The sequence below is a fragment of the Macaca mulatta genome, chromosome 20 (assembly GCF_049350105.2).
Source record: "Macaca mulatta isolate MMU2019108-1 chromosome 20, T2T-MMU8v2.0, whole genome shotgun sequence".
Taxonomy (NCBI): Eukaryota; Metazoa; Chordata; class Mammalia; order Primates; family Cercopithecidae; genus Macaca; species Macaca mulatta.
Window position 1 is genome coordinate 64,162,892 of NC_133425.1, and position 10,791 is coordinate 64,173,682.

General features: G+C 42.2%; 1 protein-coding gene across 35 annotated transcripts in view; it reads left to right on the top strand.

Annotated features, from left to right (window-relative positions):
- Positions 1–5,963, top strand: part of ZFP90 (ZFP90 zinc finger protein) — a 122,856-nt gene extending 116,893 nt beyond the window's left edge. For 27 of the 35 annotated variants that reach the window (XM_077984442.1, XM_077984433.1, XM_077984437.1 and 24 more), the window contains one exon: positions 1,834–5,963. In XM_077984442.1, coding sequence (XP_077840568.1) covers positions 1,834–3,488 — 1,655 coding nt within the window. In that variant the 3' untranslated portion in view covers positions 3,489–5,963. Of the gene's footprint in view, positions 1–1,778 lie in introns of all 35 variants that reach the window. The other 8 variants (XM_077984454.1, XM_077984456.1, XM_077984453.1 and 5 more) reach the window with 2 other exon arrangements.
- Positions 5,964–10,791: the final 4,828 nt, after the last annotated feature.

Sequence of the window (10,791 nt, forward strand, 5' to 3'; positions counted from 1 at the left end):
GCCGGGTGCGGTGGCTCAAGCCTGTAATCCCAGCACTTTGGGAGGCCGAGATGGGCAGATCACGAGGTCAGGAGATCGAGACCATCCTGGCTAACACGATGAAACCCCATCTCTACTAAAAAATACAAAAAAAACTAGCCGGGCGAGGTGGCAGGCGCCTGTAGTCCCAGCTACTCGGGAGGCTGAGGCCGGAGAATGGCGTAAACCCGGGAGGCGGAGCTTGCAGTGAGCTGAGATCTGGCCACTGCACTCCAGCCTGGGCGACAGAGCGAGACTCCGTCTCAAAAAAAAAAAAAAAAAAAAAAAAAGAAAATTTTATATACAGTGAAATGTACAAGTCTTATATGTACCATCCGGTTGATTTTGACAAATGCATTCACTTGCCTAACCCAAATTCCTATTGATATGGAACATTTCCATTACTCCAAAAAGCTCTCTGCCCTTAGTTTTTAAAGGTTTTTATTCTTAAACCCTAAAAATTAATCAGTTTGCTCATATCAGTGTTCTGAAGTAAAAACAGGGACTTAAACATCAATTTATTAGGCAGATTGAAATAAATCCTTTTTGGTCAAGGGAGATAATAAGTGTAGAACCAGGCCAGGTGCGGTGGCTCAAGCCTGTAATCCCAGCACTCTGGGAGGCCGAGACGGGCGGATCACAAGGTCAGGAGATCGAGACCATCCTGGCTAACGCAGTGAAACTCCGTCTCTACTAAAAAAATACAAAAAACTGGCCGGGCGCGGTGGCTCAAGCCTGTAATCCCAGCACTTTGGGAGGCCGAGATGGGCGGATCACAAGGTCAGGAGATCGAGACCATGCTGGCTAACACGGTGAAACCCCATCTCTACTAAAAAATACAAAAAGTTAGCCGGGCGAGGTGACGGGCGCCTGTAGTCCCAGCTACTCGGGAGGCTGAGGCAGGAGAATGGCGTGAACCCAGGAGGCGGAGCTTGCAGTGAGCTGAGATCCAGCCACTGCACTCCAGCCTGGGCGACAGAGCGAAACTCCGTCTCAAAAAAAAAAAAAAAAAAATACAAAAAACTAGCCAGGCGAGGTGGTGGGCGCCTGTAGTCCCAGCTACTTGGGAGGCTGAGGCAGGAGAATGGCATAAACCCAGGAAGTGGAGCTTGCAGTGAGCTGAGATCCAGCCGCTGCACTCCAGCCTGGGCGACAGAGCGAGACTCCGTCTCAACAAAAAAAATAAATAAATTAAAAAAATAAGTGTAGAACCAGAGCTCAAAAAGATGAAAACCACAGTACTGGTTGTAAAGACAAAGATGATTTGCCTCCTGATCAAGGACCTCCTTGATCTCCAAGGGTTATACTTTACAAACTGAGAAAATACAGTATTTCAAATAATCTTTTCAGTTATGTCACTGGGTACAGATTTTCTCTGCAGCATTTGGAGACCTGGAACCTCCGAGTTGACAGTAAGGAAATTATGAAATGGATATATTAGAAAGACAGATTTTGTGGTGGTTTATAAAAGGATAGGAGTCATGGAGAGCATATAGGATCCTAAGATGGACTATGATCCTGTTCCATTTGTTATCTGTGCCTAACACAGTCCTGCTCACTTATTTCCTTATTTTCCAACCAGCCCTCCTAGATGGGCTTTCCTCATTCTCTGGACTTACCACATACTCTGGATCTTCAGTCTTCACTATCATTTCTTCACTCTTCCTTTTCTCCATTTTGGGTCTTCTTCCCAGGATACAGGACTAATTTCAAAACAGAGTCATGTGTAACTTATGTCTCTTTCTTCATTCCTACTCTAGCAGTTTGTTTCAACAGGAAGGAATAGGGGACTTTTGTACTCTGGATTTCTTTCAGACTGGAAGACCAGGCTTGAGGTTAAATCATCACATCTGCAGCAGGATGTATCAGAAGTATCCCACTGCACACATGATCTCTCACATGCTACATTAGAAGACTCCTGGGATGTTAGCAGCCAGTTAAACAGGCAACAGGAAAACTGGAAAAGACATCTGGGATCAGAGGCATCCACCCAGAAGAAAATAATTACACCACAAGGAAGTTTTGAGCAAAGTAAATTTGGTGAAAACTCGAGATTGAACACCAATTTGGTTACACAACTGAACATTCCTGCAAGAATAAGGCCTAGTGAATGTGAGACCCCTGGAAGCAATTTGGAACATAATGCAGATTTACTTAATCAGAATAATATTCTTGCAAAAAAGAAACCCTATAAGTGTGATAAATGTAGAAAAGCCTTTATTCATAGATCATCACTTACTAAACATGAGAAAACTCATAAAGGAGACGGAGCTTTCCCTAATGGAACAGATCAGGGAATTTATCCCGGAAAGAAACACCATGAATGTACTGACTGTGGGAAAACCTTTCTCTGGAAGACACAGCTTACTGAGCATCAGAGAATTCACACTGGGGAGAAACCCTTTGAATGCAATGTGTGTGGAAAGGCCTTCAGGCATAGCTCATCTCTTGGTCAGCATGAGAATGCTCATACCGGAGAGAAACCCTATCAGTGTAGTCTCTGTGGGAAAGCCTTCCAGCGCAGCTCCTCCCTTGTTCAACACCAGCGAATTCACACTGGAGAGAAACCCTATCGATGTAATCTATGTGGGAGGTCCTTTAGGCATGGCACATCCCTCACTCAACATGAGGTCACACATAGTGGAGAGAAGCCCTTCCAGTGTAAGGAATGTGGGAAAGCCTTTAGTCGATGTTCTTCCCTTGTCCAACATGAGAGGACTCATACTGGAGAGAAACCTTTTGAATGTAGCATATGTGGGAGGGCTTTTGGTCAGAGCCCATCCCTTTATAAACATATGAGAATTCATAAGAGAGGCAAACCTTACCAAAACAATAACTACAGCATAGATTTCAAGCACAATTCATCTCTCACTCAAGATGAAAGCACTCTTACCGAAGTGAAATCCTATCATTGTAATGACTGTGGGGAAGACTTTAGTCACATTACAGACTTTACTGACCATCAGAGGATCCATACTGGAGAGAACCCCTATGATTGTGAGCAGGCTTTTAGTCAGCAAGCTATTTCTCATCCTGGAGAGAAACCCTATCAATGTAATGTATGTGGTAAAGCTTTCAAAAGAAGTACAAGTTTCATAGAGCATCACAGAATTCATACTGGAGAAAAACCTTATGAATGTAATGAGTGTGGAGAAGCCTTTAGTCGACGCTCATCACTTACTCAACATGAGAGAACCCACACTGGAGAGAAACCCTATGAATGTATTGACTGTGGGAAAGCCTTTAGTCAAAGTTCATCCCTCATTCAGCATGAGAGAACTCATACTGGAGAGAAGCCCTATGAATGTAATGAATGTGGGAGAGCCTTTCGAAAGAAAACCAACCTGCATGATCATCAGAGAATTCATACTGGAGAAAAACCCTATTCTTGTAAGGAATGTGGGAAAAACTTCAGCCGAAGTTCAGCTCTTACTAAACACCAGAGAATTCATACTCGAAATAAACTCTAGGAACTGTGAAATTAAGGAATTTGCAGAATGCTTTAGCTAAAATGTTGTTCTGATTCAGGATCAGAGGATTCTTAGAGAGAGAGCTTGGGAATGTAATGAATTATGTGTGTGTTTATATGATGTGTGTGGAGAAAACTGCCAGTAAACAGATTTTTTTAATATAAATAAAAGACACATTCTCAGATCTGATTACAGACTAGTGTAAAAACAACTACATATATCATATGTAGCTGATTGGGGATGAAATGCCCATATGTTGGACTTTATAAAGCTTTTGAATATATGTATGCAGGAGATCGTCAAGTTTCAACATCTTGGCTTATAACCCCCAATGTCAACAGCTTTTTTAAAAAATAAATTCCTGCAGTAATGACAAAAACTCATTTTAAAAATTGCTTGACAACTGCACTCAGCTGTAGCTCTTATGTTAACTTCACCGTGGAAACCAGTTCCAACTCCAGGAAGGCACCATTCAAAGAATTAGATCAACTAGCCCAACCACTTCATTGTACAGATGAAGAGACTGAAAGCCAAAGATGTGAAGTGGTTTCCACAGTATGATACAGCCCATAAAGGTAAAGCTGGGTTAAAAATGCAGGTTTCCTGGATTTGGGGCCCCATGGCCTTGCCAGTGAAAAGGTATTTTCGGACTCAGGGCTTTAAAATAAATTTTAAGATACATCAGATACACAAACATTTAATGAGCACCTATGGGTTGGACACTTTGGGAATTCTTAAAAGCATAAGTGGCAGCAAAATGTATGAAAATTTATCACAAACTATTTAAAGCAACTTCTTGAAGCCTTATAAACCACAATTTAACAGAAACTGTAGAGAGTTGAACTACTAGTGACTTTTTTCCCTTTTCCCAGTTACAATTATACTTTCAGCTAACATATACCAGTTTTACAGAACTATTAAGTCCTTTTATTGTACTTTTTATGGCATGCCCATGAAAAAGCACTGCCTTAAGCCTACAGTATCAGATCAATGGGAAAACAACATAAAACTAAGAGGAGAATTTTCCCCTGTTAATTTTATTGCAGAAAAGTATAAGTCTAATTGCCCATTGCCATAATTTTTGTCTTTTACTCGGTTTAGAGAAACAACATGCACTGGCTCATTCTATGTGCAAAGAAAATATTTCACCATTAAAAAAATTAACTTGGCTAGATATGGTGGCTCACACCTGTAATCCCAGCACTTTGGGTGGCTAAGGCAGATAGACTGCTTGAGCCCAGGAGTTCAAGACCAGCCTGGACAACATGGTGAAACCCCATCTCTTAAAAAAAAAAAAAAATCCAAAAATTAACTGGGCTTGGTGGCATGTAGCTGTAGGCCCAGCTACTCAGGAGGCTGAGGTGGGAGGATCACTGGAACCCAGGAGTGGAGACTGCAGTGAGATGAGATCACACTACTGCACTCCAGCCTGAGCAACAGAGCAAGACACACACACACACACACACACACACACAACTTATTTTAGTTCTATAATGCTTTTCCATTAGTAAAGCATCAGCTAAGCTTCAGTGGTCTGCCCCATCCCCTAATGACTCCCATGGGCTATCCTAAAGGAATTTCCAGAAGCTTTGTTGGTGTGTTGACATTGACCATGCAGACCAATTTGGGCGCAACTGGACATTGATTCCGTTTACACAAGAGCTGCCTCCCAAAGATAGATAAATTTTCCCAACCCTGATTATGAATCGTGGGGCAGGATGATATTGGTGGTATTGATGGTGAACCTTTCCTACTGGATTCTTTGCATGCCAGATAGCAGGATCCATTGCCTTTCTCTCATCATGGACAGCATGTGGCAGCACCCAAGTATTCTTCATTCTTTGCAGGGAAAAAAATGTGCATGGGGGCTGAAATGTGGTATGTGTAGCTCAATTAGCCTATCCTCTGTGATGCAAAATGGAATATTCCATGGCAGATCTGCCCTTCTGAGATGATGACCATCCAAAAAACCTTGTTTATGGTGCTCCATGATTAGCTCACACACAATGCCAAGGCCATGCTTGTATTGTCCGATACATAGTTTGACAATGGGTAATTCTACCCAGACCCTCCCTACTGATTGGCTAGGATGCCTGTCAGGAACTCATTTTGCTACTGGTTGGTTGGGGATCCCCATAGTGGACTACTTTCAGGAATGGCATGAATTGTAACAAACTGAGTGCTGCCCCCACTGTTAGGGAAGTTTATAAAAACTTAGTTCCGGAAGACCCAAAGGAGACCACTGGTTTGTGTTTGCAGCTTGGCCTAGATCCAACCACCACTCTCTGAACCTCAGCACATCTTCATTGACAGGGAGGGAGCCCAGGACATATGTGTGGCTCATTGACCAGAAGACTTTCTTAGTCCCAGCAGCCATGCATCATGCACTTATGGATACCCAGCTTTTTAGGGCTATGTGAAATGCATCTTTGTAACATCATTGTATTCTTTCAATAAATAACGTTCTGAGTTGAATGGGAGTCAGTTTGTCTTTTTCAATTTTCAGAACTTGGCTAAGATTAAAGAGTGGTGCACCAAGAAGGAGGAACTAACTGCTAAACTCATCACAGCCAGGTGAGTTAATAATAGCTACCATTTATTGAATGCTTACTACTTTAAAGACATTGTGCTAAGTGTTTCACATCTGTCATTTCATTCAATCCTTATAACTTCTGGTTAGCGGTGTGGTGGTAGCTGTTGTCTTTGCCCAGCATTTTCCCCCTTTTCCTCTTGTAACAATCTATTGTATTGACTGTAGGAACCCAAGTCAGGATGTCCCTGGGGCTCACTGATAGTTCTAGGGGCAGGCATGAGACCTAGTTCAGCTAATCAGAGTCCTTTGCCAGAATTTTTTCAAAATAGAGCTGGAAGGAGCTCTATTTTGGTCTTTTGTGTTGCTAGGCCAAAAGATAAAGGCCTAGAGCTTCCTGGAACCTGATTTCTTACCGGAGATGTGAAGTAGGAGAGGACAAGGTTGACATGATGGTGTTCTTGTTTCTATTTCCTGATGTCCTTAGACCTGGCTCAATTTCTGAAGGTCTTGGGATTCAGGGATCTCCCCATCAGTCCCAACAATTTCTCCTTTTTGCTCAAGCTAATTTTTTATGTTTCTGTTGCTTGCATTAAAGAAACCTGAAATATGTACGATATACTTGTATCTGCCTGAGCATCTAGCACACCTCCATGGAAGATGAGAAAAGACTTCTGCACTTTTAGCCATATTGATGGTAGTGATGCTTGATTTTTCTATAGCTGCAATAGGCTTTTCATTTTGCAGTATTCTGACTTCAAGATTGAGCACTTTTTAAAAATACTAAGGTGGTTAGTTCCTACTCATCTGTTAAAAATGCAAATGGTGCTTCAGGAAAGGTTTTTCTGACACTCCTATTTCAATTACATTGGTCTCCCTTTTAAAAATTTTCATAGATTACTGTTAATGTCCTCCATGTTACCACAGTTTGTATTTGTGATTATTTGGTTTTCTTTTTCCTACACTAGATGGTGAGTTCCAGGAAGGCAAGAGTCCATGTCTGTTTCGGTAGCTCTTTTTATTACCCTGCTAATTGATGCCAGGCATATGGTAGGTACTTAATACAGTGTTTTAAGTGAGCAATTGAGTGGAGATTGATTGCTAGACAAAAGAAGACTGGCAGGTAAATGAAAAGATGCTCAATCTCAAAGTCAGAATATTACAAAATAAAACAATGTAGTACTGTTTCATACCAATTAGGCTGGCAAAAATTGAGAAATCTGGCAGAGGGGTATTAGAACTTTTATACACTGCTGGCAAGAGGATAACTTGGTATAATTATTTTGGGGAGTAATTTGGCAATATCAAGTAAAATCAAAGCTAAGCATATCTTATGTCTCAGCAATACCACTTGGAAGTATATACCCTAGACTAGAAATTCTCCCATGTGAGTAAAAGAGACACACACAAAGATGTTTATTGAGGGAGTGTTTTAAACAGTAAAAATATGAACACAACAGAAATATTGGGAAGTGAATAGGTTAACAATAAGTCATGGCATATTCTTTTTTTTTTTTTTTTTTGAGACAGAGTCTCGCTCTGTCGCCCAGGCTGGAGTGCAGTGGCCAGATCTCAGCTCGCTACAAGCTCCACCTCCCGGGTTTACGCCATTCTCCTGCCTCAGCCTCCCAAGTAGCTGGGACTACAGGTGCCCGCCACCTCGCCCGGCTAGTTTTTTGTATTTTTTAGTAGAGACGGGGTTTCACCGGGTTAGCCAGGATGATCTTGATCTCCTGACCTCGTGATCCGCCCATCTCAGCCACCCAAAGTGCTGGGATTACAGGCTTGAGCCACCGCGCCTGGCCGACATATTCTTTTTGAGACAGGGTCTTACCTTGTCACCCAGGCTGGAGTGCGATGGTATGATCTCAGCTCACTGCAGCCTCCACCTCCCAGGTTCAAGTGATTCTCATGTTTCAGCCTCCTGAGTAGCTGGGACCACAGGTGTGCACCACCAAACCTGACTAATTTTTGCATTTTTAGTAGAGATGAGTTTTCACCATGTTGGCCAGGCTGGTCTCAAACTCCTGGCCTCAAGTGATCCACTGCCTTGGCCTCCCAAAGTGCTGGGTTACAGGTGTGAGCCACCATGCCCAGTCAATCATAGCATATTCTTATAATTTAACATACAGTTTTTAAATGAAGGAACCAGAGCATCTGGCAAAACAATAAACAAGAAAAGCCTAGAGCTGTCTGTTCCACTCCTATATCCATGCAGCTAAATGTGGCTGAAGAAAAACAGAACTATGACAATTAGTCCCATCTTTTTTTTTGAGATGGGGTCTTGCTGTGTTGCCCAGGCTGGAGTGCAGTGGCATGATCTCAACTCACTGAAACCTCCGCCTGCCAAGTTCAAGCAGTTCTCCTGCCTCAGCCTCCTGAGTAGCTGGGACTACATGTATGCACCACCATGCCCAGCTATTTTTTGTATTTTTAGTGGAGATGGGGTTTCACCATGTTGATCAGGCTGGTCTCAAACTCCTGACCTCATGATCTGCCCATGTCAGCCTCCCAAAGTGCTGGGATTACAGGTGTGAACTGCTGCGCTCAGCCTATTAGTCCCACTTTAATTTCTTGTATACTAACCTCCAGCATTTGTTTTCCTATCCAGTCATTGTCCCACTCATTTAAGTTGCTATTTTATGGCTTCTGTCTTTAAACTCTGCAGCACTTCACCCACTCCTCACTCAGCTGGTGACCTTATTTCCTAGGTAACTGAGAACAATAAAAGGAATCAGAAGAGGCCAGGTACAGAGGCTCACACCTTTAATCTCAACACTTTGGGAGGCCACGGTGGGCGAATTGCTTGAGCCCAGGAGTTCGAGACCAGTCTGGGCAACATGGCAAAACTCTGTTTCTATCAAAAATGCAAAAAAAAAAAATTAGCCAGTCTCATAACCTGGTCTCAAAAAAATAAATTTAAAAAAAAAAAAGGAATCAGAAGATAATTCCTCTTCTCTGTGCACCTTATTCTTGCATTCTTTCTGTTGCTATGGTTGACAATTTGTTCTCTTATCTAAGATCAAGTCCTCCTCTAGTATATTAGATCTCATCCTTAAACTAGGGCATAATTCCTACAGTTGTTCTCTTTCCTGCATTTTTTTTTTTTTTGGTCTGCAGGATCTTTCCCATTAGCATAATAACATGTATTTCTCATCTCAAATATATATATTTATGTATGTGTACATATATGTTATATATGTGTGTGTGTGTTCTATATCCCCCTCTACCTACCTAACACTCCATTTCTTGCATCACTTAATAGCAAGATTCCTCAGTAGAGGTGTGGAATACTCGTCTCTAATTCCTCTTCTTCCATTCACTCTTGCACCCACTCCAATCAGGTCTTTGTGTCTGCTCTTGTCAGAGATCCCTGATGGGATTCCATGTGGCTAAATCCAGTGGTCTTTTTCAGTCCTATTGAGGCAGGGCAGATGAGCCCATACAGGTGTTTGGCTTCTCCCAGGAAAGAATTAAAAGGCAAGCCAGTGGTGTTAGCAAGTTTTACTGAACTGGAATTGCTCCTGTGAAGCACATCCAGCTCCTAAGCAGTGCACTCCAAATGAGCACTTGTGGACGGTTGGCTAGCTGTATTTATACCCATTTTTAATTACATGCAAATAAAGGGGAGGGTTATGCAGAAATCTCTGGAAAAGGGTGGTAATTTTCGGATTATTGTGACAGAAAGGTGGTAACTTCTTGGCCGTTGCCTTGGTATTTGTAAATGTCATGGTGCTGGTGGGAGTGTCTTACACTAACGAGCAATGAAGGAAGCTAGAGGTTGCTTTCAGCACTGTCTGCTGGTTCCCACCGTTTCTTCACTTTATCCTGTTGGAACTGAAAAAGAAGTCCTGCTGGTCTCCTGCCTCACTTTTACTTGTTTTTTCAACATTATTTGATATATTAGTTGATCACTTCCTCACAGTGACCCATTTTTTTTCACTTGGCTTCCAGGTTACACTTACTAGATTTTCTTATCCTTTATTGACAGCTACTTCTCCCAAGTTATCTTTCCTTGATCTAGGCATAGGAATTTCCCCAGGGCTCAGTTCTGTGAAAGGCCCATCTATACAAAGCAACCCTCAAATGCTGAAGGAGCTGGGAAACCAAAGAATGAGGCAGACAAATCCAGTTTGTCGGTTTGGGTGATTTTTAGGGGGAACTTAGAGACAGAAGTGTGGTCTTGGGTGGCCAGAAGGTAGATCTTCACACCACACCCCATCAGGACCAGGGCTTGTATCTTGGGGGAAGGTATACATGCTGTTGAAGGAATGTGCTGAGGGAATGCTCTGGGTATCAGCCTATGATTTCTGCAACAGCATCAAGCGTTGTTTGAGGGAAAGGAAATAGGTGTTTCTACATAAAGAGTAATACATCAACTAGACATTTTAGAGGCATTCCCAGACTGAGGGTTAGTCAGAAGTCACGTGGTGGATTAGAATTTAAAATCACTCTTTTCCAAACTAGTCTTTATTAAACTCATTTGAAAGGCAAAAAAATAATAATAGTAAATAATAAAACTTAAACCTCTTGTCCCCACAGTGGTGCATAGGTATTTGTTGTATGTGCCTCTCTGAATGTTTAAACTCATTTACAGTTAAAGTTGACCTCCTTTTTCTTATCTGATCCCTCCTCCCACACGGCCACCTGCTTGGTACCCCTCAGGGCATAAGCCCTCTTGCTGTTATTTCTGAAATTATAAGTCGATGTTGTTATGGTTAGAGAAGTATCAATTCATTTTTTAAACACCGAATTCCTAAGAGGTGTGGTCAT